The sequence below is a fragment of the Pempheris klunzingeri genome, chromosome 11 (assembly GCF_042242105.1).
Source record: "Pempheris klunzingeri isolate RE-2024b chromosome 11, fPemKlu1.hap1, whole genome shotgun sequence".
Lineage (NCBI taxonomy): Eukaryota > Metazoa > Chordata > Actinopteri > Acropomatiformes > Pempheridae > Pempheris > Pempheris klunzingeri.
The window spans coordinates 18,793,611-18,821,479 of NC_092022.1; the positions used below are offsets into that span (position 1 = coordinate 18,793,611).

General features: G+C 40.3%; 1 protein-coding gene across 7 annotated transcripts; it reads right to left on the reverse strand.

Annotated features, from left to right (window-relative positions):
• On the reverse strand, window positions 1-27,754 carry LOC139209354 (microphthalmia-associated transcription factor-like). 7 transcript variants are annotated; one of them, XM_070839011.1, is made up of 10 exons: window positions 27,160-27,754; window positions 13,087-13,324; window positions 4,476-4,691; window positions 4,264-4,359; window positions 3,809-3,926; window positions 3,433-3,525; window positions 3,283-3,336; window positions 3,056-3,131; window positions 1,223-1,370; window positions 1-528 (listed from the first exon to the last, which is right to left on the reverse strand). In XM_070839011.1, the coding sequence occupies exons 1-10, from the start codon at window positions 27,261-27,263 to the stop codon at window positions 133-135; spliced, it is 1,539 nt and encodes a 512-aa protein (XP_070695112.1). In that variant the 5' UTR covers window positions 27,264-27,754; the 3' UTR covers window positions 1-132. The 7 variants fall into 7 exon arrangements, with proteins under 7 accessions (XP_070695112.1, XP_070695110.1, XP_070695111.1 ...); XM_070839009.1 differs by having other exon boundaries at window positions 3,283-3,339; XM_070839010.1 differs by having other exon boundaries at window positions 13,087-13,327.
• Between the last annotated feature and the right edge of the window lie 115 nt (window positions 27,755-27,869).

A 27,869-nucleotide genomic window follows, 5' to 3' on the forward strand; every position in this document is an offset into this window, starting at 1 on the left:
ACAAGAAAAACAAATGACAGGAACAGGAGAAAGCCTCTCCAGCAGCTGGGAGTGTGTTAGCTACCGACACGACCACTGGCAGCAGGACGGAGGGGTTGGAGATGCAGGCGAGGTGTCTTCCAGTAGGGGGTGCTAACAGCCCTGCTCATTCTCATCCATGCTTACACTGCTCTTGCGACTGCTGTCCTTTGAGGTGTCTGGAGAGACGGACGAGAGTAAAGGGTCCCCCCCCCTCACCGGTGACAAGGTGTCTTCCATGAGGATGTCGTTGAGTTTGGAGCCCGGCTTGCCGTGGACGCTGTAGTGGCCCTCTGGGAAGTTAGAGTGGCCTTCGTTTAGCTCCAGAGTGCCGGGCGGCTCCGGAGTGCAGGCCGGGTGGTGTTGGTGATGGGGGTGGAGTGTGTACAGGTCTTGGTGACAGTCCTCCAGGGCGCTCTCCTGCTTAATGGTCCGGGCCCCAAGCTCAGCAGAGCACAGCGCTGAAGATGTGATGGCCAGACCGTGAGCCCGTGCCTGCATCTCCAACTCCTACAAACCACAGACACACACACACACACACACACACACACACACACACACGTTAGTCATAATGCTGTAACGTCTGTCACAATCAGTCTTCTATTCTTGTGTCAGGATGACTACAGGCTCAGGTCGAAGTACTGTTTCGCTTGATCTACGTGCCATGAAGATGCATTATACTGATCCAGAGTTCCCCCCGGGTCACTGGTTAGCGGAGGTGGAAAGTGCAGGTGACTGTTTTGTTTCAAATTCCCACCTGACTGTAACTAACCGATTTGACTTTTCCCATTTGGAAAAGTGTAAAAACGTTTCCCCCTCCTTATCCTGCTCCGGATAATTACCCCAAAAGCAAACACACAATGTGATCAATCGGTCAGTGTCAGCTGAGCTGATTCACGCAGATCCTGACACCTCTTGTCTTGTGATCAGTTGGTTACTAGACGATGGTCTCAACATATGTGGTCTTTGCTGTGTGAATAATGGCTCGGCTTGCTTTTCCCTGAGGCTTGATTTGTTTCAGGCAAATATTCAAAGTCTTTCGCTGACAATCCCCTCTCTTTACACTCCGTCCACACCATGCATGCTGAAGTTTGCCTTTTAATTCTATCATTAGTTTGTGATAATAAAGTAAACCTGCAAGTAGCACGTTAATGACGCCGTCTTACATCCTTCCAATGGACAGACGTCATGACAGTTTCTTTACCTGTATCCTCAGCATCAGATGTCGGTTGGCGTGCTCGAGCTTCTTCTGGCGATTCTCCAGCTCCTTGGCTCTCTGCTGCTCCCGCTGTAGCTTCCTGATGTAGTCCACTGATGCCTTCAGGATGGTGCCTTTGTTCCAGCGCATGTCCCTGGGAATCACGAGGAAGCCATTATTTGCACACCATACAGTCTCTTGGATTGTACGGCTTTGATGTGAGACAAGATCAGCAATCTCAGAAAAATCTGATTATAGGTTTTCATTAGGGTTGTTCTGCTATAATAGACCGTTCACTGCCGTTTAACTGTGTACAGTGAGGAAAACAAACGACAGAGGAGAACAAGGAGGAGGAAGGTCACAGAGGTGAGCTGTTAGGAGTCGGACATCTTCGCATAACTGAACGCTTTTGACGTCACTGAGATCACAAGCAGGCGTTAGGACGACCCTGAGACCCCTGAAGAGGTGAAGGTTGAAGCGGAAGCATTTTAGCGGTAAAATCGATCTTTACAATTAGGCTGAGCTGTGGTATGGTTTTACATTTGAAGAGGTCAGAAGCTTTTAGGACAGGCACAGATGTTTTTCTGATGAATTCAGATTTAAAGTAATAATTAAATTAATGCTGGTATTAAACATTTCTAATGCTAACAAACGCATGAACCGGATGTTTTCATATTCGTATTGTTTAATCTATAATGAGATCTATGTTAAGGCACCTCTGTTTGTAAAAGGCAGTCTCTGAGTTTGTGTGTATGGAGGTATATGGGTGGGTGGAGCACCCAGCTGGGGTTTAGCAAAACAACCATGGGTGGATAGACACAACAAAAGGGGCTGCTGGGATTTTCCCACAGGCAAAGAGAAAAGAGTGAGCCTAAAACAGAACTTTTAATGTTTTAATCTTTTAAAGTGATACAAAAAAAAACTCAGAATGTGACCATTAGATGATAATAATTTAGTGTGTAATTTATATTTATATATTCCATATATATTTTACGTGTGTATGAGAGAATATTCCTTTAACAACAACTTTGTTTTTGATCTCCTTAAATGAAGTAAAACCAAGAGATATGTGGAAATGAATGAGTCAGCTGATTAAAGGATAAGTTCACATTTTCATATAGTCTTTGCCACAAAAACGACATTCTTGTGCCATCTCAGTGTAAGAGATGAGTGATAATCACCACAGAAATGCATTCTAAAGTTCAGCTGAAGCAAAATGAGGATTCCTCGATTAGCTGCAGCAGAGGGGTCGTAACAGAAAGAGGGGATTTTGTACTAAAAACACTGCAACTTTGGCGGATACCAGTTTGTCCAACTTAGACCGTTGACGCCTCATATTTTCCTCAGCTGAACTTTAGAATACATTTTTGCACAGAGCTTTGACTGTGTGTTACACAGAAAGTGCATTAGGAACGGATCTCTTTGCGGCATTGTAAATCTTTTGATGTACATACAGTATGGGCATGTGAGTATTGGTTTAAGACTGACCTGAAAAATTGTGAATGCCTTTAGCGCTCTGTTTGTCTCTGGACTAAGAAATACATTTTCCCACAATTGCTGCTTTTGTTGATGCTGTTGTAATGATCGCTTCTACCTCGGCCTCTTTTTCCTTCAACAATTATGAACTATTCCTTGTACACAGGCGACTCATCCTACGTTAGATTGACGGCTGGGTTGGGCGTCTGTTGTAGCCTTTATATATGTTTTTTTGTATTTGTCATTCCAGTTTTTGTGCCTCTTCCTTTACTAATGCTGGGACTTTTTAAGGGATATTACTAAGAATGTTTGGTAAATCTGCCTTGAATAAGAAATAAAATTAAAAAATCAAAAGCAACTTACGGGTCATTGGATTTTGGAATTAAAGTTCCCAATTCCTTGATTCGATCATTGATGTTAAACCGTCGTCTTCTCTCAACTACAGGACAAAACGATAAGAAAAAGCTCTTGATTAGTTGATGAAACACCTTCTGTTTTTTTTGTGTAACAATGAAGATGACACTATGGCAACAATAACTGCATGTTCAAAATGTTTTCAAACATCAATAAATAGTGCAATTGAAACTCACTCAGATTATGGTTATCCTTCTTCTGTCTTTCCTTTGCCATTGCTCTTACCTCTGCTGCTGAAACAAACATTTTGATCAATAACATGAAATAAATAAAAAAAATGTGCAGCAATCATCTTGTACAGTTTGAAACCAATTAACCACACGTACCCACGGGGAACCCTTCAGGCCTCTGATAGTTGTCAAATTTGCCACAGGATCCAGACTTATCCAGCATATGCATGATGGCTGGGGATTGTGAAACTATGTGATAAGAAATGTTTTCAACGTCAAAATGTGTAGAATGGATACAAACACACTGAAAAAAGACATATCACTCAGTCAGCATCCCCACACAGAGGAGGATTATAAAAACTGGATTATTAATAAAGCGCTGCATTACGGGCTGCACAAAGGCCTGGAGAGTAGAGCTTCTTATGTACGTTAAATGGACGTTACTGCTAATTATTTACAGATCTGTAAACTTTAGATAGATAGGCATCGAAGTGTTTGTAAGTCTCTGGCTGTGACAGACTGTGCTGCTTACCGGCGTATTCCCTTTTGATGTTGGGCAGGTTGGCGGGGCAGGAGTTGCTGATGGGCAGCCCTTGCTGGGACATACCCTGATTACCATACATGTCCATGAGGTTAGCGGGCACGGGGATCTGAGGACATACAGCAAAGTCTGTGAGCGAGGATCACACCCCCCTGTATAGATGCTAATCTGCATCATAGGATGAGCATGACGGGAGGGGTGGTGACATAAAACAGGCCCTAAGTTAAACGATAAAATCAAATCTACTTCATTATACAGTAGATTTCCCAATATACATGATAGAGATTTCAATACTATCATAGAATATCAGAGAAGAAATGTAGATGTTTCTGAAAGACACCAAGTGGAACGCACTCATGACCTTGTGACCTTAAAGATTAAAGTGCTTGGCCTGTATACGGCTCATTGCCGAGGCAGAATAGACGTAAGCACACACACACACACACCGTGTTAGCCATCTGAAGTCCTGGGTCCATCAGGCCGAGGATATCATCACTGTAACTGGACTCCAGACTAATAATGTCATCAATGACATCATCCATCTATAAGAAAGGACACCAGACACACAGATGAGTCTGACTGAATGAGTACAAGATCACAGACAGGAAATAAAATCTGTGTTTTGTCACACTGAAGAAGTGTCTGAATGGGAGCTTGCCTCTTTCTCGCAGTTAGAGTTCAGGGTCAGTAAGGCCATAGGGCTGTTGGGGGCGCTGTTGCCCGGCCCTGGCGGCATGCCCCCGTGGTCAGAGGACTGGTTGTGGCAGGGCAAGCTCAACGCCTGAGAGCCAAGCTTTCCCAGGTACCGCTTCACCTGCTGCTGCTGGGAGCGCTGGATGTGGTATTTGGTTGGGTTCTCCAGGTGAGTCTGGACCTATTGGTGGAACAAAAGAAAGGAAAAAGGCAGGAGAGCAGAGTAGGAGGAAGGGAAAGCAAGCAGAAAAGACAAAAAAAAAGATGCATTAGCGGGAGGAGGGACACTGAACGTGTTGATTACAGGTGCCACCTGGGAAATGTTGCTGTTGTTTAGAAAGAAATCATAAATATGCAGCTTGGTCATACTGGCAAATGAAATGTTGCTAGGAAGGGGGAACCTAATTTAAAGTAATCCCACTTTAATTTTCAACTTTATTATTTTTATAGTCAGTTTTCATGTTTTCTGGCTTTGTAGTCTTTTATTAGAGTTAAAAGACTGTATATATAGCTCAAAGTCTTGTCTGTCCCTCGTATTGCACTGTACTGACTATAAAATTAAAATAAACTTGCCACAGATTTCAAAGCCTTCAATGCATTATGCATTTTTCTTTTGAGGCGCTGTCGAGTGTTGTTATCTCAGTCTCAAAAAGTAGAAAACAATTTCTACATATTTTTCTTTAACTTCTATTTCCTGTTTTCTGTCCTTTATAGTCCTAATAATTAAATCACAATAATTACACACACACGCCCGTCTCTGCACTGCACTCCCCGGTTATAGACAAATTTGATTTCTGCGGATCATCAATCCTCACACAGCACTAATGATCCACAGAAGCTGCTGCAGGCGAATAAACTAACTTCAGAGACAGTGTTTGTCAGGCTTCAATATATTTTAAACGGAGCAGTGCTGCTGCTTCCAGCTCACATTTGGAGTCTATATTTAAAACTTCCTGTCTATTGCCTGAATTTTTTGAGGCAGTGACTAACAGATTCTGTGGTTTATAGAATAATCACACCAGATAGCTAAACATACAACTAGTTAAACATACCTCATAAGGTTGGTATCCAAGCATCTCAAGCATCATTTACAGCAAATTGTCCAATTCAAAAACAACAAAAAAAAAACCTGAAAACTGTGTTTAACTTCTGTCTAAGCTGTGCTGCTGCTGCTGCTCCTGTCTTGGTTGCACCAGAAGACTAAGCGGGCTAGAATGAGGACAGCCACATCCAGCTCATCTTTAAAAAGGCAAGGAAAGTAATTAGTTATGCATGTCAGGGAATCTCAGTAAAGCACAATGAGCTTTTTCAAATTTGTTTTGTTTTATGTAAAATCTGAATTTATTCCTTTATGGTGTATCACTTGATGTCAGGATGTGGTGCTAACACTTAGTGCCTTTGTTTTGCAGGGCCACCCCTTTTACTGAAACTTGCCTGGGGCTGTGACTTTGCTGCATCCACTTTTTTAACCCTGTGGATGCTAGGCGTGCTCTCCCAGTTCAGCACATCACAAAGAATAAAGCCTGTTGACATGCAACTTGTGTCTCGTTGTGTCTCAAAAATGACATTTCTCATCAGAAACAACTGGAACGCTGCATCTCGAAATCACGAAACATAACAGCCGGGGCTAATTCATTTTTTAAATTGATGTATTTGTTCTGCTTAAGCTTAGAGGATTTGGGTTCATTAACAGTGCTGAGGAGATCACAGGCTCTAGACGAACTGTAAGCTACCTCTGACATTTCCAGTGCTTCTGTGAAAACTCTTTTAGTCTGCACCCTGCACTCCATAGTTGAAATAAAACAGTTATGGACATGATATTTATGTTAAAAAATACACTGCACATCAACAACCATATCAATGTGCTGCACACTGTGTGTGCTTACATACTGTACATAGTGTAAATATTTATTATTATTACAATATGTATTTATCTACTATTGCTTATTTTTCTACTATTGCTTACTTTATCTATTTGCTGCTGTAATGTGAATTTCCCCATATGGGAGATCAATAAAGTCCATCTCATCTCTCATCTCTTATGCATTATAGTCATCCAGTTTAGCATTAAAACATTATCTGTGTATCCTCTGAAGAGGGAACTGATCACTAGTGACCAAGCTGATCACTTATCACATCCGTCACCTCTCTGCCTCTCATCTCTCAAATATGAATTAAAACCTATCAAGTCACTTTGGGTTTGAAACCAGTTTGAGATTACACTTCTCACCATAACAGACAAGTCTCTTTTCCATGCTCAGATACAGCATCATTGTTCTGCAGAGGAGATGCTCATGTGAGAGGTACATTAACATATATCCTGCAGGTATGAGTGGGATCACCTTGGGCTGTAAATCGTCATTACAGGGTCATAAAAGCTGTCAAGGGGGGGAAGGCATTTTATATACAGCAAGTCAATGGCTTATTATAGTCATTATTGCCTTTAGTTTGTGCTCATTGTGGCTCGACACTCTAGTGTAACATTGATATTTATATACTAATAATGACTGATAACATCTTAACGATCATTTCCACTATTATCACGTCATCAACAGTAACGTCAGCACCAGCACAAAGGCACCACTTTATCAAAAACTCAAAAAAATGAATAAAAGCTTTCGTGACGTTGATGCTGAAAATAGACTGAATGCACAAAAAGGGCAGCGCAGTATTTAGAAACCTAATCCAGATGGATATACTTGAGCCAGAAATGAACAATCCAATTATTTGCACTCACATGCATAAACACCGGGTAAACAAACCCTGGATACTTGTTAACTCAGCCATTTAGCAACTTAACTGTGACTGAATTCAGGTTGGGTTTACTCTGGTACACTTAGTCTGAGTCTAATAAATCACCAGTCAAATTGTATACTCCACAAAATGTCACAACATTAGTATATTGTATGTATATTAGTTAAATACATATTCAAATGACTTGTTTTGTTTGGGCTGAATTTCAAAGCTATTTAGATTTACATCATGGAAAACTAAGAAAAGCAGCAAATATTCACATTTGCGAAGCTGGAAACGGCAAGTTTTTGGTATTTTGTTTTTAAAAATGACTTAAATGACTGACTGATTATTAAAACTCTTACTTTATTAATTGTCTGTCACTCTACTGATGATTTTAGCTCTAAGTTACTATCTTTCTTTTAAAACTATCTGCTTCAAAGTGGCATCTTTTAATGTGCAGTCAGTCTGCTGCTGTCACACTGTAAAATAAAGGCATGGGGTTGTGGGAAAACGTATGTAAGAAAACAGTCAATCCTGTCCGTGTCATCAGTTCATTCACGCCATCGGTCCAACACTTGAGGCATTCCCACTGAGCTCGAGGATTACTGAGTGTGTGTCCCTCTCTGTGTGGGAACAATGGTTATCTTACAGCTGCTGGTTTTCAGAAAAAGAGTGACCAGAGCTGCTTTGGCAACTTTTGTTATTAAGCTTCCTCTGAGTCTCCGAAGGTCAGGTTAACAAAACACACAGAAATGTGTTATAAATTATATCATTTAGTACAGTATATACAAATATTAGAATATGGTTCAATGTTTTCTGAGGCCAACTATAACTCCTTGGCTCTTTTTTGAAGTTTTCACAAATACTAATGATACTTCACCTTCAGGTGAAGACGTAGACCACGATAGGTTAATATTAAATAGTGATATTTCTATATTTTTCTTTTTTTTTTGGTATTTCTGTGGCCTGGCCTGAACACACTGTACGACAGCGGTGCCTAACATGCAACATGTTTATCACAACCACACCATTATTCAATATTTTTCTAGTTCACAAACAATGTAAATAATAATAAGAGTCCAACAAATATAGAAATCTGTATAGCAGATTTTCTCCCTACTGTCCTCTACTGCTGATCATCTCATGACCCGTCAGATTTATCTTTTGACTTCTTGGGGGCTCCAGACCACCAGTTAGGAAACCACTGCTATATGCAAACATGTACATAAAAGATTTTTAATACACACAGACCCACAGTCTGTCTCTCTGTCTCCCCTCCTCTCTTGTAAATTCACACATCCACAGAACTGATAGCTGTCACTGTCTAAAAATAGTCTAAAAAGACACTGTACAAAGGATTACTGTGGGAGCCCCATTTAACTCTGTCTGTGTCTCTCTCTCGCTCTCTCTCTCTCTGTCTCTCTCTCTCTCACACACACGAATAGAAACAAAGAGGTCATTAAGGGCATTATGGGTACACGACAAAGTAAAAGATGCCCCGATAGAAATCCAAGTGTGACTAAATAACCCCAGTATTACATTAAATGCGGCAGTTTCAGTTGCAGCCTTGACTCCCTCTCTACGTAATTCCTCACCATGGAAATTATTTTATGAGCTGAAATTATTAGTACATCACTGGCAGAAAATCAATCTGCAATTCCACTGTCAACCAATTGACTGTTTAGTTCATTTTTAAGGTAAAAATACCAAACCTTTCCTGGTTCCACCTCATAGCTTGTAAGGATTTGCCCCTTTTTTGACCTCTGTGACAGTAAACTGAATATCTCCGGCTTTTGGTCTGATAAAACAAGCAATTTGAAGACATCAGTCTGGGCTTTAGGAAATCATGAAGGAGATTTACAACACTACCTTAACATTTTATAGACTGAGCGATTCATTGATTAATTGGGGAAACGATCAGCAGGTTAATCAATAATGAAAATTGCTGGTTATGGCTTTGCTAAATTGATTCATTGTTTAATTATCTCTCTTACTATTATTCTTGTATTCTTATTATTATTCTCAGATGTGAGGATTTACTGCTTTTCTTTGTCTCATGTGGTACCATCTGGGTTTGCGCTGTTTGTCAAAGAAAACAAGGAGTCTAAATGCCATTTCATTGATCAAACACTTTGAGAAAATATTAAACAGATCAATTGATTATGAAAAGATAAGTAATCATTAGTCGTAGCCATACAAGCAGTCTCAATAAAATGGTAAATAGCAGACCTCAAAGATCTTTTTTATTTAAACATATGCTTCACCCACTGAGATTCGTTTTCTCTTTAAATTAAAATGAGCTTCAGTGTTTTTTTTTACTTGTTTTTGTCTGCAGGGACATCCTAAATTATCACACATAATTATATGATCTCACTGCTCTGAGTTCATTGGAGCCCCCTGGGGGCCACAGACCTCAGGATGAATCATCCCGGCCTCTGCACTACACACTGTCGCTTTTGTTATGATGAACCAGTCTGATGGTAAAAAAGTATCTGTTTTTGAAGACCTGGAGAGTGAGAAAGGATCCTTTCTACACTGACTGGACCTCTACAGGGTCTTTGTCACAGTCTATAAAATATGTATAAGGAAACTAAACATGTTGGCATTCATGTATAAGCGTTGGTCTTAGATCTCTTAAGTTCCTAGAAACACTGTAAAACAGCTCCAACACTAACCACTCACTTTTCTAGCTTGCATGAGAGCAAACTGGCCTTTGGATTATAGAGATAAGTGAGCACCAGCAGCAGGACTTGAACTTTACTTTACCCAACTTCACTTAATATTCTCTTTCCAAAATACACTGTTTGGAAATGTGACATCAACTGAGAACTCGCAGCATCTGCAACCACGGCGAACAAGACGGCTTGTTGTTTATCAGCTTGGTTTTAGCCATCAACAACCCCGCGGGCATCAGCAACATAACCCCCAAAGAGTCAGAAACACTCTGCAGAGACAAGCACAAAGCATCCTGCTGTACTGAGAAAGGACAATGATTTGTATTTTTTTTTTACTTGCGTGCTTTGGGCATTCCATGATGGTCCTACCAGGATACATTAACAAGAATGCCCCCATTTGCTATGCGGGCTAGAAGAATAGGCCACTTTGTCTCACAGTTAAGCTGCTAACGTGCTCTGTGGAACTTGCAGACAACAACTGTGATGCTAATGTGAGCAACTACATCAGAGCAACCTGTGGTCTTCTCCCCCTCTGATGTGTTGTCATGCTATTATGGAAAAGCTTTGCAAACTACAGCTGAAACACAAACCTTGTGTCCTTAAATGATAAATGTTGTGTTAAAATTAGCATAAAGGCCCAGAAGATGGTTTTGACACCGTTTCTTTTGCTGATTTATACAATACTTAATGTACAGCTGTAAATGTGGCAATTGTGCCTAATGTAGACAGCAATGTACTTAAGGTTATACTGCATTTTATGAAATGATTACACTGCACAGTAAATCATTTATACACTACATTTTAAGTATAATGTCATTTTTTTAGATTAAAGATTACATTATATGAATTTCTCACACAAATCAACTGAAACGAGATATCTGTGGGGCATCTTTGCATACTTTCTGATACATAGTGGTCACGAGTTAAACTGATTGTATAATCCAAAAGAAACGTACACTTTGTACAGGGTTGAAGAGTACTTTGTTCTTTTCATGGCACCATAAATCCTTTGAAAAAAAAATAATCTAGAAATCATTTTTTAACCCTTTTAGGAAGTTATCCTACATACATCTCAAAGCAGTGTTTTTTTTTCTCTTAAATATGCCATGGAATGAAAGCAGTGGGGGCTAATTACGAGCATTCTTCACTGAATTAGCGTTCGGTGTGTGGTAAGGCTGTGCTCGCCTTTGTCTTGATCCCTAAACTGATCCCTTACTTATTCCCCAGAAGGTCGGAGGTCACTTGGTTAATTAAGGGTCCAATCAGTCTTTAGATAAACTCATCTGAGCTTAATGTTTGCACTTTTTGAGGTCCAGCAGCTCTGCCTGGTACCCCTGAGCTTTGTGTGGACTCTGCTAATCTACCCACAGACAGGGGAGCAGGTTAACCCAGCTCAACAGCGCCAAGCTTGAACGGCCTTTTCATTTGAGGACTTCAGTCAATGAAGAATGTCTGTAAGCTCTCGCCAAAGCAGAGAAATGACTCTAACTTCGTGTATTGTACACAGGGCGGGGGTTCGGGGTGGGGGGCGTCCTAAACCTCTCAAAGAGCAGCAGATTATGGAGAGTAAGTAATGTTCATGCTGCATGAGGAGGGCGATGTTTTCAATGGATATACTGTATTTGTCCTTCACTGCTGGCCCATGCCACACACATCCAGGGTGATGAAAGTGTGGCTGAGCAAGTAACCATGAAATCTCCGAAAGTGTTGTGGACGGATTTAGTTAAACAAAGATTACTCAATCGCTTGCAGTATATCAGTGCTTTACACTATAACTAATGCGAGATTATACAAATAAATATTTGACTTAACCTTTAATTAAAGCTCATCTTTTTCATCAAGGGGTCTAAACAACTGCTAATGATCTACAGTATCATCTTGTATGCCGCAGCAATTTCTGAATGCCATATTTTATAACAACGCCATTCTTAAGTGACTAGAGCCTATTTGACGGCATCTAAAAGACAGAATTTTTAGCACTTAAGTTTTTAAAATTGGTAGATATTCTGATCTTGAAAAGTCAAATGCACAAGCATGATTATATACTGTATTTGTACAAAGATTTGTGTGACATATTCTCCCCGAAAAAGAAACTAATCTATGACCAAACCACATGCTCAATTTGAGTCTTCAGTCAAAAAAGTAAAATCATAATACACACCCACAAGAATGCAAGGATATGTACTGACACAAACATCTTTAACACCTCCGTAATAATGTATAAACAAAACTCTCCACAAAAAAGGCACAACTGCAAAACTGAGACTGCAGCGACTCACAACAGTGTTTTGTCAGGAAGAGCTGAGAAAAAAAAAATCCAGAAACTCTTTGCATTGTGCAAATCTTTCCAAAACAAAATCACATGCTCACATTACAAGTTTTTTTACACCATAAATGACTGAATTGAAGGAAAATGTACAAGAAAAAAAGAATACATGTTATCACAAAATAGCAATAACACAGAAATCCTGACTAGCAGATACTCGCGTTCACCGCCACACACAACAACCCAACACATTTCGGCCAATATTTCATACTGACTGTAAAAACTAATGCAGAAGACGAACAGGAAAACTTACCAAACTCCCTTGTTAAAATGCACCCTCAAACGCAACGCTCTCTGCTCATACAGGAAATCTGAACAGTCTCCTGTCCCTCGGACTGCCAGGGAATCAAAGCTATGAAAAGATGTGAATCTAGCTGAGCAAATAGGATTAAAGATGGCTAAATCCAAATGGCTGGAAGCACAGCATGCATTAAAGAGGAATTCACTCAGGAAAGATAATCCCCATATACGCATTTTAACACACTTCACTCACTCCTGTGTTTTTTTACACACAGTCATAGTAAAACCACGATTGCTTGACTGTCCACACACACTCACACACACACTCTCTCACACACACACTCTCTCACACACACACACACACACACACACACACACACACACACACACACACACACACACACACACGAGTCAATAACCTCTATAAATACAGCGCTGCCTCGACCCTTCAGACTGCAACAATGACACATGCAACTTCTAATTCCAGAGGTGGAAACTTTACACATGTACTGTAATAACTTTGACAGCCTACTAATCACACATGCTGCCATGTTCCCTCTTCTTCCCCGCAGTCACAGACTAGAACCACGGCTGCTTACCTTGAGCACCTCCATTGGCACCTGGGCAGCAGGCGGTAAACTGGCCGGGACACTGACATTAATGGCAGGGGTCTGGGCCGCTGTGGTTTGTGGGTACTGGCAGGCCTGTTGCCTCTGCTGCTCCCGCCGCTCCTGCTCCTGAAGCTGCTCCCGCATCAGCTGTTGCCGCAGCAGGATGCGTGATGTCATGGCCGAGGAGCTCAGCGGGGGCTTGGAGGAGCCGTGCTGGTCGGACGGGCTGCTGCCGAGGGGAGAAATATGTCAGATGAATGAGCAGGGTTGGAAAGGTGAGGTGAGGGGAGGTGAAAAGACAGAGAGTGATAACAGAGAAAGGGTAGAGAGAGGTCAGATGAGGAAGGACAGGTCAAGCAAAAGAGACGAGAGAGGAGAAAGATTAGCAGGTAGAAGAAGATGAAGGGAAGGCAGGTGGAATAAAAGGTTAATTAGAGGACGGCTGAGGGGGCAGAGATAAAAGGAAAAGTAAATAAGTCCATTAATTGATTAGTTGTTCAAAAGAAAATTATTAGCAGCTATTCAAATAATCTATTCATTTCATTTTTTAAAGCAAATATGTCGAACAGTTCCAGATTGTGTTTTTTACAAAATAAGCATTTATTGTTTTTGATTATTTACAATAATAAATGAATAAATGTCAAAATGTCAAACAATCTGAAGATCTTGGAAACAGTGCAGAGCATTTTTCCCTAAAGATGAATTGAGAAAATAACTGACGAATGAAAACTATTTTTAGCCCTTACTTTTCTGCAATTTGTTTTTTTTTTTTTAAATATTTCTGAGAAGGCTAAAAATGCATTTTATACAAGCTGAACTATCTAATTCTGATTATTTTGGAGAGCAAAAAGCTTCCAGCTGCACTCACAAAGCTTTTCACATTAGAAAGAATTAAACGCAACAGAAAGAGGAACAGTGTTCATAAAAGGTTGCTTCAGTTTTCCCACTCTCTTAAATTTAGACAGCTGCTCCCCAGACAGAGTCCTGCAGTCCTAAAATAGAGAGCCTCTGCTGAAGCAGAAGTTGTTGGTATGAAGCCTTCATCGAGTGAGTGATCCTTTTGACAAAACTCAGTAAAACGTCTGGCCAATCCAGCTGTGCAGTAATCGCACTAATTAGCCAGTGGAGTCAAACACAGCTTCGGTCTACAGCGTATTCAGTGGGTGTTGAGCCCTCAACATACCAAGATTCTCCCCCCAGCGCTGCTTATAATCTCACTGTCTGATACCACACCCAACGAACCCTGCACAAGAGCAAAAATATGCTGTGATACAAGAAAAAAAAACATCTTCTGACCATTTTCTACAGTCAGATGAGGTGAGACCCAGCACTCTTCAAGATGAACATAAATACCATCATTTATTTCTGAAGACAATGCTGATGCTGACTATTGATCGCAGACAAATCAATTGACAAGTAGATTTAATGACTGAATTACAGTAGAACAAAGACTGTAGCTTGTTCTCTGGATGTCCAGCAGCAGTTTGGGTCTCTCAATCCGACTCCGTCAAGTCCTTTGTACTTCACCCAACACATAGAATCAGGTTTAGTGTTCGTATGCATAATTCCTTTGTCTGTGAGACTTTGGCTGATTGTGTTTCCTTTCATCCTGTAAAGTTTCAAACAAAAGTCACTGGATCTAATGTTAAAACAGCTTTTTTCTTCATTTCCACTGCCAGAGCTGAGTCCTTTGATTCTTTTTTTCCTTTCTTTAATCTGCTTCACTGTTTGAGTGTTTGAATTTCAGGACAACAGTAGTTCCATTTCCTTCTCATTTCCAGTTGGAGTAAACATAAAAAGTTAATTTCTTCAAAAATCTAAAATCTAAAAATACACATAACATTACAATAACAAACCACATAATACCACGAAAAAATATTTAAATAGACGTTGATGCTAATCAGCTTTCTAATCTTTACTGTATCACTTCTTGAACGGTGCCTTTTAATTTCAAATGTAACAATGGTATTCAAATCTTCCTCAAATTTAATAAGATGGAAAAACATACAGGTTACTGGCTTTGATAAACACACAAACACCGTACAGTAGGAGCAGTGGTAGGAGCAATTAATTCAGTGTATTTACTCAGGAACAGTACTGTACTTAAGTACAGTTTTGAGGTACTTGTACTTTACTTGAATATATCCATTTCATGCTACGTTATACTTCTACTCCACGACAGTTCACAGTCAAAAAATGTAGTTCTTTATAGTTACTTTGCGGATTTGAAGATTATTATCACAAATTAGCAATAACAAATAAATGATAATGTATTTTTAGAGAATATAAAACAAGCTTACCTGCCGTATATAAAATAGCTAGGCTTAGCTTCATTTTTACCAGCACATTAAAGTGATGCTTACACATTAGGCTAATACATCAATATAAGAACTGCAGGATGTTTACTTTTATCGAGCTGGATAAAAGTGTGGCATATATGTTAAAATTTTTCCCCCTTGCTGTACACTTAACTACAACAAAACGATGCAAAAGTCTTTATTGTATCTTATGTTAAACAACATTCAAAAAACAAAAAAAACATGCATTGCTTCTTTCAGGTCCCTTGAATGTGGCAGATGTTTCTTTTTCACCGTCTTTGTTCATGCTTGATTTATTTGAACTAAAAAAAATTAGGCTAAGCTTATTCAACGTGAAGACTCAAAGACACCGGAGTCTAAAATATCTCTGCAGAAGAAGCTTCATGTCACACACATCACTGACAGGCTATGCTCCTCAGTCTCACAGTGTGAGTTTTAATAGTCTTGGCAGCGCCTCAATGATTAAAAGTTCTTGACAGCCTTACAGGCAATATGAGCGAAAACACATTCTTCATCACCTCAAACAAATCAACAACCTGAAGGCGTAGCAGCGCTTCCGGGCACAAGAGAGGATACACCAGTTTCTGTCTCCACTTCACGAGCCTCCCAGTCGGCCGTGTGAGAGAAAACAAAGACACACTTTTGTTGTTGTTAACCACATCGACATATCCAGTAGAGGAGCTTTATTTCTAATTATAAATTAGAAAGCAGCAGAGAAAAGTGTTGTGAGGCCTTACAAGGCAGAAATGTTGAGACAATCCCAACAAATCCAAGATTTTAAAGGAAAATACTGATATTTACTGAAATCACAATTTACTAATTTATTTTGTGAAGCTATTTAGGCTACAAAAATTTGATTTGGGGACCTTTTTAGAAGAGTAGCATACACTAAGAAATGCTAACATCAGCATGCTAACATGCTCATAACAACAATCACATGCTAATGTAAATAGCATGCTATGTTAGCAGTTATAACATGCTAATGTCTAACATATTTACTATTTTAGTTTAGCATGGTAGCATGCTAACATTTGCAAATTAGCATTAAACAAAAAGTACGTCTTAGGGGATGGTCATTAGCTTTGGCAAACTGGGAAAGTCCAGATCTCTGCCAGGAGACATCTGCTATTCCTAAGATCAAACCTAAACCTAAACCTATAACCACTGTGTTATAAGATATTGTTTGTAATTGTGTAACTCAAGCTGTGTACACTGCAGACAGCAACTGTGTCCATAAAGTTTTTTAAACAAAACAACTTACAGTCAAGATGGCGGCAAAGGTAGCAGAAACAGGGATTTATTCACGTCATGTCATAATCATGTAACTTAAGTGGATCATAACATATCGAGTATAGAATTAACCTGCACATAGTTTGTTGCAAAACAAGACCAAATCTTTCTATGGATGTCAGTTTTTGAGCCACTACAAAGGCCAAAATGTGGTCTGCAACGGACTAGGTAAGGCTTGTTTTAAGCTGAGCCAAATGCCTTTGGGATCTCAGACTTGGGCAGTTTTGATCAGTTGTTGCCTCTACTGGCTGGAGGAGTGAAATGAGGAGTCAGCAGTCAATAATGGTATAAAACAGTCAATAAGAAAGTCTTCAAAACTTGTGAATCACCACAACCACGAGAGCTTGTTCAGACAACAGGCACAAATCTGCACAAAAAAGATTTTTCAGGTTTAGCCGTGGACAAACAGACACACAGACAGACGGAAATACAGACATGTTACAACACAACACTGGTTACAACACATGATCCCCTCATGCCTGGCAGAGATACTAAAACGTTTGACAAACTACGCGTGCTTTGTCCTCTGGGAAAAATTTAATGTATGTACAAAATTTCATGGCAATGTCTCCGATAGTTGTTGAGATATTTCAGTCTGGAGCAAGGGGGACAGACTGAGCCGCTGACATAGTTATCTCTGGAGCCGTGCCATTTGCATGGCTGAAGACGCTTTAATTTGGTGAAACAAACTCAATCTGAAGTAATTCTTTATAAAGTCAACATTTCCACCTCTGAATACAGTATTTATATGAGAGTTCAGAAAAATCCCATAACAACATATTGGCAGATAACATAAACACATTTTCCCTTAACTTTGTTTAAAAAACTATGTACGAAGTGGACATTTTACAGTCATAATTGTGTCAAATGAACTCAGTGTATTCACTCAGGTACAGTACTGTACAGTTTTGAGGTACTTGAATATAGGCAATAGTTATAATTAGCCTCATTTTTACCAGCACATTAAAGTGATGCTTACACATTAGGCTAATACATCAATATATCAATAATATAAGAACTGCAGGATGTTTACTTTTATCGAGCTGGATAAAAGTGTGGCATATATGTTAAAATGCACTTAAACACAACTAACAGATGCAAAAGTCTTCATGGTATTTTATGTAAAACAACATTAAAAAAACAAACAAACATGTATTGCTGCTTTCAGGTCCCTCGGATGTGGCAGATGTGTCTTTTTCACCTTCTTTGTTCATGCTTGATTTATTTGAACTAAAAAAATAAGGCTAAGCTTATTCAATGTGAAGACTCAAAGACGCCTGAGTCTAAAATATTGTTAAAAAAATTATGTACTAAGTGGACACTTTTCTAAGTGGTCATTAATTGTGTCAGCGCTCTCTGGTGGAATAAATATGTAATGACTTTTTAGAATAAGTGTCAAAATAAAACCGGTTATAATATCCCCCCATGAAGAGTTTAACTACACTTGGATAATTACAGACATTAATCCCAACGTGTTTCCAAATAGAGGAGAATGGTTTATAGCAGAGGTGCATTGAGAGTTGTGGCACCTCATTATTTTCTTTAATACATTTCTATTAGATTGTGTGTGTGTGTGTGTGTGTGAATGACCAGAAGCCTCTCTACAAAGCAAAGCTCCACTTCTCTCTCTGTTTCTTCCTTTCAACTGTTTGGTGGCTTTTTGCCAAACAGACCACTGAAACACATAAAAAGCCCTTTTGTTCTTTTTAACTTCTTCACTCGTGTGTGTATGTGTGTACGTGTGTGTGTGTGTGTATATACGTGTGTGTGTGCGCACACTTTCTCTCATGTTTATGTGTATCTCAAAGAAGAAAAAAAAGAAACAAAAAAAAAACAAAACAATGGCTGCACAGTGTTTAAGAGCCCCACCCACCCAACTCATGATTCCTCTGATTCTGCTCACTACGCTAGTCCATCATACTCATTATTGGTCCAACAGTCTGAGCCAGAGTCAGAGATGCTGGTCTTAATGTCACACAGACAGTAATCAAACTGGAACATGAAGTAGTTTTGCGTCCAGAAAGAGGAGAAGGCAACCAACAATGATCAGTGCAGTGACTGAGGCCTTATCAGAGTCAAAACACTGACCTGTTACAGGAAAATAATGTGCACAACATAGACGCTGCACCGTTAATAACACAGCTGGTAATTGACTGGAGCTAATAGCTCTGCCTAATGGACAGTAATGGTATAACAACAACCTCATCTAAAAACTAATGGCATTGCATTAAGACAAAATCTTATTTTACTGTTACAAACACACATCTTCAAACTCTGTTGTGAGTATCCATTAGAAAAGTAGGATGTTATTACTCAAAGTGACAAAATCTTCCTAACTAGTTACTTAGTTAAAAATCACTAACCAACTGCAATCAAGTCTATGCTTATTTGACACAAAACTATTTATGATTATCAACCATAACCAGTTAAAACGAAAACTGTTCAGCATGAAACACACGGCACACGGAGAGATCTGCAGCAGCTATGATTGTACAAACTTCCCACACATAGCTCTGTGCACACTGTCCTTCATGTGTACATGTAGTCTTGTACACACACCAGCATAATCCAAAATCATGCCTAAAAACATGACAACAATATCACAGATGCTGAGGCGCCATACTCACAGACGGTCAAATGAGCAGGGTCTGTACACTTGCACTCCTACGGCCTCCATATTTGTTTGTTTTTTCCTGAAGGTGCACCACCCGCCCTTGGAGAGCAATGAAAGTCATGCTGGTGGTGCAGCGCTGAAAGTGTGTCAGAGGGGGGAGGCTCCGGGGCCCGGCCTGGAATCTCCAATCGCCACACAGAGTCCCAGGCAGAGGACCAGCCCCGTCCAGTGCAACAGCAGAGCAGAGGAGAGGCCAGGCGCCCACTGGAAACACACCGTCCATCAACACGCTGCTTGAAACCACACAGATACTGTTTCACTTGGAGACATGTGTTCAGCAGGCGGCGCACAACAAACCTTAAGCTTACAAAACCGCAAACATCCAAAATGTCAGCTTGTCATGAGCTAAAAACTGCCTTGTTTTCATTTTTGTGACAAAGAGAATCCAACTGGGTCTTTAAATGGTTTATTGAACTTCAAGTCCAGCTCCGGTCAGAAATCTATTTCTCTGATTGTAACTTCGCTTGGTGCCTGAGCCTCACTGTGCAGACTGATGTAAGTGCAGAGTTCGACACTAGAAGGCTGTTTTTACACTTGTCTGCTGGGGGGGGGGGGTTCTCTGTGCTTACCTTAAAATTGAGTTTAACACGTGTGTTTGAGCATTATTTGTTTGATATCACAGCTAGTTTGGAATCATGCTCCAGCCCAGCTCAGAGTCCATACACCGAGGAGGGATTCTTTTTATTGAGGTATGACACATCTTGTGTCCAGTGGAGCTACAACGATCACTCGATTAATGGATTGGCCAAGTGACCAAGGAAACCGAGGAAACTTCCTTAATCCATGAAGAAACAGTTAATCCTTCAGTTTATCAGAAAAATTTCAAATCAGTCAGTCACATGATTTTCACTGGACGGTGATGCTTTGCTCATTATAATGTTTTAACTGCTATTTATAAGGATGACGTGTTCTTCAACTTTTGGGCAAATAAGGTAAAATCAGATTGAATAAACTCAAAAATGTAATACAACACAACACATGGCGATATCTAATGTACTGGTATAAATACAACTTGATAACACAGTGTGCACACTGTTGTTGATTCAAATATCTTAGAATTAGGGTTATATATCATTTTCCAAATTATGCCCACTGAATCCATACATAAAATGTCACTGAAGTCCCTAACCAGCCTCCCACCAGGGGCTGCTCTTTCATCTCTTAGCTGAGTGCACTTTCCCGTACTTATAATTCGGCAATTTCTCACTGATAAAAAACTGTGAATACACAATGAGTTATGAACGTCACACAGCTATAAAGGAAGCGCAGCACAAGAACAGTGAGAAAGGTCAAACTAGTGCGATCTCACATTAGATGGCAGTCAAGAAACTGCACAGCAAAACACACCGTCCTGCAACTAGCTGCTTGTGATGACCCAGTCTCCTTTTGTTTGTCGGACTGCAGGTGCCACATTGAGTAGATCAGACCCTCCTGGTAGACTACACAGCCTCTCAGCTGGAATACAGCTCAGTGATCAGGACCCTGCATTAATCTCCTCGGACTCCCCCGCTGATCTCTGCACCCCTGTGTGCTGCAGCTGGTATCATCTTCAGGAGGCGGTTACTAGCAAGCAAATCAGTGAGAACAGGAAGCATTTTTATACAAGTGTTATGTCTAGACCATCAATTATATAGGTTTTGCACCCAGGGGTGCAGTTTACTACAGTCTAAAATAGATAACATAAGAGGTGACAGAAAACAGAGAGGCAGAGAGAAGGAAGAAAGAAACAACTGTACAAACAACTAGGACTAGGTAAATAGCTGAGTGAACTACTCTGGCTAGAAGCTCTGTATTTACACTGGTGCAATTAGCTAAATACACAGCTTCTGCACATTACATATTATAGGAGGTCGACACAAACAGCTGAACATCACCAAACAAAACCAACACAGCATGATGTCAAAATATGAAACGTGGGCATTCTGCAAACCGATATCAAACGTTGTATCTAGAGCTGAGACAGTTAGTTGATTAGACAAATTTTTTAACATTAGTCTGAAGTGATAATCAGTTGAGTATCTTTGGGTGTTTGAACCTTTTCACAAAATGTTCTACGTTTTATACAATTAATGAAGAAAATAAGCAACAGCCTTATCAATAACATCTTATGCAATAATGAAACTGGAAGTTGCAGCCATACCTGCATAACACGGTCTTGTGTAGTGCAATGTACTGTGCAATACAAATGATATCAAAAACATTTAGGTGTGTTAGCCAATATTGTAAATTTCTAAATTGCATGTACTGTGTGAAGTGTAAAGGACGTAGATACAAGTGAGAAATTCACAAGAAATTAGCTCACCTGACGTACTGTACAGCAGATCACACTTCTCAAAAGCTTGTGATGCCGGTATGGCAGCAAGTTATGACTATTTTCATTACTGGTGAATCTGCTGATCATTTTCTTGAATAATAGCACAGAATAACTGTAAATGGTGAAAAATGCCAATCACAACTCCCTAAAACCAAAAGGTGACATTTCATTTCTTGTTTTCGCCAACATAGAGTCAAAACATCTAAATCTCTGAATGCAGACATTGCCCCTTAAACCTACAGTGCCTAACAATGCCAACCTGTACTATGTTCTCCAAAAATCACCTCCAAAATAATCACACCCTCATAAAAAATGGTGTAAACTCCATTTCCCTGCAAATAAACAGTGCTGCTGGAGAGATTCACAGCTTCAGACACCACAGAAAAATAGGACAGGGCGAGCTGTTAGCATCCAAAGAGATAATCAGGTTCTTTGCATGGTATTTCCAGGAAGCCTGGACCGGTTGGGATAACTTGAACTTGCCGGGTCTTATTTCTGTAATTAGGTTCTGTGCCCTTCATAATTCCCTTCACTTGTTTCCAGCAGGACGGCCTGCTCTAGCTCCTGCTCCCTCTCCCCCTCTGTGCTACAAGGAGAAAACAGACCATCCAAGGACAGTCAGGAGGAGGATTTTATACACGTTCCTACAGCAGGTTGAGCGAGTCCATAAGGTGGTCAAGTTCATGTACACTGAACAAAAATATAAACGCCACACTTCTGTTTTCAGTCCTATTTTCCATGGGTTTAGATAAAAAGGTCTGAGACTTTTTCTATGCAAACAAAAGGCAAATTTCTCCCAAATTTTGTGCACAAATTTGTAGAAGTCTGTGTTAGCGAGCACTGCCAAGATAATCCATCCACTTGACAGGTGTGACATATCAAGATGCTGAATTAACAGTATGATCATCATTACAGATGTTCCTTGGTTCAGTCACAATAAAGGGCCACTAAAATGTGCAGTTTGATCACATGACACAATGCAAGATTTGAGGAAGTGTTCAATTGGCAAGCTGAGTGCAGGAATGTCAACCAGAGCTGTTGCCCAGTAATTGAATGTTAATTTCACTGCCACAAGCCGTCTCCAATGTTGCTTCAGAGAATTTGGCCTCATAACTGGGTTCACATGCGCAGACCACATGTCACCATGCAACACTTGGCTCCTTTACCCGTGAGATCGTCTGAGCACGACCAAAGAATTTCTGCACAAACTGTCTGAAACGGTCTCTGCATGTTCATCGTCCTCACCTCTTGTCTTGACCTGACTGCAGTTCGCTGTCACAATCGGTTTGAGTAGGCTAATGCTCACCTTCGATCTTGTGCAGCTCTCTATGTGAAGATGTAAATATGTCAGTGTAAATAAGGACACGCAACACAGAGGCTTTTCCTGTAACTCCCAAGGCGGATTTGTTCTCAATTTTCCATGAAAGTGGCATAACAGACAACCGACACATAACCGACAGATATTGTCAGGGTATCCATAGTAATGATTCACGGTTAAAAAATATGACTTTGAATAACCATGAAAAAAGGGTTTTGTGGAGTTGTTGGCAAATATTTTCATTTTTAAAATGTTGAACAGTGGAGGATGTGCATGCTCTATTTTCGCACATAAAGCAAACATATTTTAGATCCAAACAATTAGTCAATTCATTGTTTAAGTAATTTTTCAGGAAGAAATTACAAAAATTAAGTCCCAGCTTCTCAGATGTGTGGATTTGCTGCTTGAGGTGTCTTTGTAATTCCGGTTGGTCAAAACAAGAAATTTTAAGACGTGACATTTGTCTGTGGGATAGCTGAATAGCCTCTTTTTAACAGCTCAGCTTAAATTTTCGTGTTGATAGCAGGCCATAATAAGATCTGAGGACTTCTATAATGTAAGTGTTGTTGCTATCCCTACCAGTCACCAACAGAGGCTGACAAAGATCACACATTACTATTATTAATACTCATCAAGCAAAACAAAGGAATCCAATGTTTGTGAGGGTTTTCCAGTGTAGACATGTAAAGCACAAAGGAGAGGTTAAGATGCAGCAGCGTGAGCATGCATGCAGAACTAGTCGTTCTGACCGTCTTTTAATCCAGCCACAGCACCTGTCTGTGTCACTTAGCTCTTCGGTCCGTCTTAGATCATTGATGAAACTCTTCGGCCTCTCAGGCATCTCTGTCTGGGACTCCCCAGCAGAACAAGCTGTTCCCAGCAACAACTTTCATAACCCGCAACCTCGGACTCAGCTTTCACACACGCAGGTTGCATTGCCTTTCTTTTGACATATTAAACACAGTCATTCTTAAATATCACCATGTTAGATTCTGTGCTCTGTACTTTAAGTGATCAGTATGTTACCAAGCCAGACATACTGAACTATGACTACATATCTAACCTCATTACTATTTAAACACTGTAAGGTAGCAAACTGTTAAGTACTTAAGTAAGTATGTAAGTTGTCATTGAGTGTTTGGTCACACTCTTAGTGTTCTTTGTCTATTCTTTAATTAGATGTTTCCTTAGATTTTCCATTTCAAATGGAATTTTTGAAAGCAAAGCTCTTGCATGGGTCCTCATGTTCATCGTGCTTTTAATATTATTACACTTGAAAAGTTTGGCTTGTATATAAAAGAAAAACGTTATTTACGATGTAAAAAGTCTCATTTTCAAGCTGATACAAAAGCTCTGTCACCCATTCAGTACCTGAGACAACTTCACTTTCTGAGACTTTCAGCCTCAGTTCGACTGTTATATAACTATTTGGTGATTTGCATGCCAAGTACGCCTGCAAAAAATGATCCCCCAACTCTCAGTTTCAGATATAACACATCCACTGCTAAAATTATACAGCTCATTTGCACTGCATAGAAGACTAGATTCACCGTCTGTCTCACATCTATATTAGGCACAAAAAGTCCGGCACATCGTTTGCAGCTGTCTGTCAGGCTGATACGGTGACAGAAAAATAACAAATATATGACAAATATGCATACGCTTGCTGTCACGCTTCAGATTGTACATTTATAAACGGCAGGGGACAAGACATCACACACGTCAATAATCAATTAAACTAATTATATCCATTTTGCGCAACAGTGTCTCACAACGCAGCCATCGTGACTGTTATTATGCTGGGTCATCCTCATGTGATTGGAAGAGGAAGTGGGATACTTTCAATCGAAACAACTGTTTAGACAACTTCACATATTCCAAAGGAAAAGGCATGAAATGAAATAATTCTCCAAAGCCAGCACTGCGACTCCACTTATACCGAGACTGACTTCCACCATCGCTCTGCCAGCAACAACACAGCACTGCTAAGACTCAGGCCATGTATGTGTAACAGTGTAATGACATTTCACTAATGAAGAAATTAGTTTAAAATTTGCAGAACTGGGTTAAAGGTTGGGGCTGTACAAGATGAACTGGAGTTTTGGCTGAATTTAGAGAAAAGGAGATAAACTACAAATCTGCAACAAAATGTGCCAGAGGGAGGGAAAAAAAAAAATAACAGGAGTCTACCAAACGTCTGCAATAAGAGCTCTGTCTGAGCACAGTGGTGTACTGTCCTCTGTATGTCTCAGCCGGACAATGAAGCCATGTATCACTACCACTAAACAACATGACAGAGACGCGTGGATGCAGAATACAAATAATCAGACACCATTCTGCTAATAGATTGTCTTGTCGTCATCATCACCGTCATCAGCATCACAGAAGCACAGAGGTGACAAGTTTCACAACTTCCCGGTTGTATCACGGCTGAAAAGTACTTCACAATGCATTAAAATCACCCAGAAAAGGGTGTTATGTGGTTTCATCACAACTAAAAATAAAACTGATTATATGTTGTTAGTCAATACCTCTTTAGAGACCAAAATATACTCCGACATATCTGTATTTGGTAAGCATGTTGTAACTGGAGTCAAACCGCATCCATGAGGTTTCATAATTATTATTGGTCACTGTATATTAAGTCATACTCGCTTTCTTTTCTTTAGAAGGAACAATTTGACATTTTCAGAAATATCTTAACTGGGCTTCTTGCCAAAAGTTGGCTGAGAAAATTGATACTGCTCACATGTCTGCCCACTGCTAAACTAAGCTAAGCTAAGCTAAGATCAACTAAGATAAGATAAGCTAACCTGCAGCTGGTTAGCTTAGCTTAGCATAAAGACTGGGCACAGGCAAACAGCTAGCCTGGCTCAAAGCTATTCCTACTACCGACACCTCTAAAGCTCACTACATTTTTTATCTTTTTTGCTTAATTTGTACAAAAAGTGAAGTGTAAAAGTGATAAGTTGTGGTTTTTATGGGAGTCTTGTCATCACTGTGATGTGCTGGAGGCCAGCTGTCCCCATTTCCAGTCTTTATGCTAAGCTAAGCTAACTGTCTCCTGGCTCCGGGGTCATATTCAAAACTATGTATTATACTAACTCTAACTCTAAATAAGCATATTTCCCCAAAATGTCTAACTGTTCATTCCTGAGCTCCCTGGACAGATAATCACTAATTTAACCGCACTAACAGCATCTGAATACGACATCATACACAGACAGACATATCAGACAAGCAGTACAGGTCTTCCAGAAAAAAGGTGAAAGGTCAAACCAGACCACACAGACCTGACTCAACTCCGTGTTGATTGTTTGGAGAGGCTTCGACATGCCAAAGCTGAAAATAGCTTTCTGATAAGTCACAACCGTGAGTGTTGATGTTTATGTCCTGCGACACCATAGGAACTGTTCATTGTTTACAACATTTACTCTCTAAACCAGCCTTGTTTTGGCTGAGCACTTTCTCCAGCTGTTACATGCACAGTCTATTTGCCAGCTCTCCATATAACACGCAGGAAAGCTGACACTCGATTTCCACTGCTAGACCTCTAAACTACTTTCAACTGGTTAATATTAACTGTAGACATTTTGCAGTGTATTTCAGAGACCCTTTGCCACAGGAAACATCCACATCACTTCCACTGTAGATGGATTTTGGGTGCAGGACAATATTATTGGACAAAAATCAAAGCAGCTATTCCACAGACTGCAATGCTATGATGCAGCGTTTTTGCACAATGCCATGCAAGGACATTTCTGAAATAAACCTCAGGAGACTTGTTTAGGAGGATCCATGTAAAAACAAACCCACCCATCAGCTTTGGCAGCACACCAACACAAGTGAGGCTGAGCAGCATCTCATCAAACTGACCTGTGCGCTCCTCTACAAGCCAATATTTGAAGTTGATGTTGACAAGACAACACCCAAGTGTTGCATAACTTCATGCCAGCAGGATAACCAGAAGGAGAGAGCTGAAGTTGAATCCCTCTCCGGAGCCCTTCATTAGCCGGGACCATCAGTGGAGAAGCCTCAGACCTGCACCGACTCTGGACAACACTCACACAGTCTGCAGCCTAATTATCACCTAAACACCAAAACCGCTGCAGCGTGGGAAATAACTGTCCTCAGCCACAGAACTGACCTGTTTTTCAAGGGTTGACTCTTCAATTCGTAATACGTTTTAGGCTCCTCTTGAAAGTCCTCTCCAACCTCGAAGTCGGGAACTATTCCCGATTCGGACTGCATACTTGCAGATGTCAACTTTTGGAGACGTTAAACCCTTAAAAAACCCCACAGACGGACGATATTTGTGCCGCCGTACTTCGCTCAGTACCAACCACTGTCACCGCGAGCCGCCTCTGTCCACGACCCACAGCTCTGTAGTCCTCCGCAGCCGCGAGCGCAGCGCTGATAACGGGCTGCAGGCGACGGACGAACTACAGGTACCAAGATGCACCTCGGCTGTCAATGTCAGCGTGGTTTTCATTGGCTGCACCATCCGAGGCGATTTTACACAGCCGCGTTTGCACAGTGAAATGTCATAAAGTTTCCTTCAGGAATAATTATTAATCAATTTGAACAGCTGTTTGTCGTTGCGGTTTGTTTTATTGGTTAAGTAGGCAGCCAATGTGCGACCTGTATTATTGTAATGTTTTATTACCTTTAGGCAGTAAGCTCACATTACACCTGACTGTAGCACAATAATGCATATAACATTTTAAATTATTAACTATTAATATCGGGCTAAGGTGAATTATCTTCCGCCATGCCTTTGTGCAATTAACAAAATACAGCGCAAAATGCTACTTGGCTTTGCTCCAGTTTGGGAGAGCACAATTATTATTATTGCAT

Bases quoted from the DNA above. Each gene is read 5' to 3' on its own strand.
- LOC139209354 (XM_070839008.1), bottom strand. From the start codon at position 27,263: ATGCAGTCCGAATCGGGAATAGTTCCCGACTTCGAGGTTGGAGAGGAC. The intron at 3,927-4,263 runs GTGTGTGTGTGT...GTATGTCCTCAG, and splicing joins GACTTCAGATGGCTAACACG to ATCCCCGTGCCCGCTAACCT. The intron at 529-1,222 runs GTAAAGAAACTG...TGTGGTTTGTAG, and splicing joins ATCTGATGCTGAGGATACAG to GAGTTGGAGATGCAGGCACG.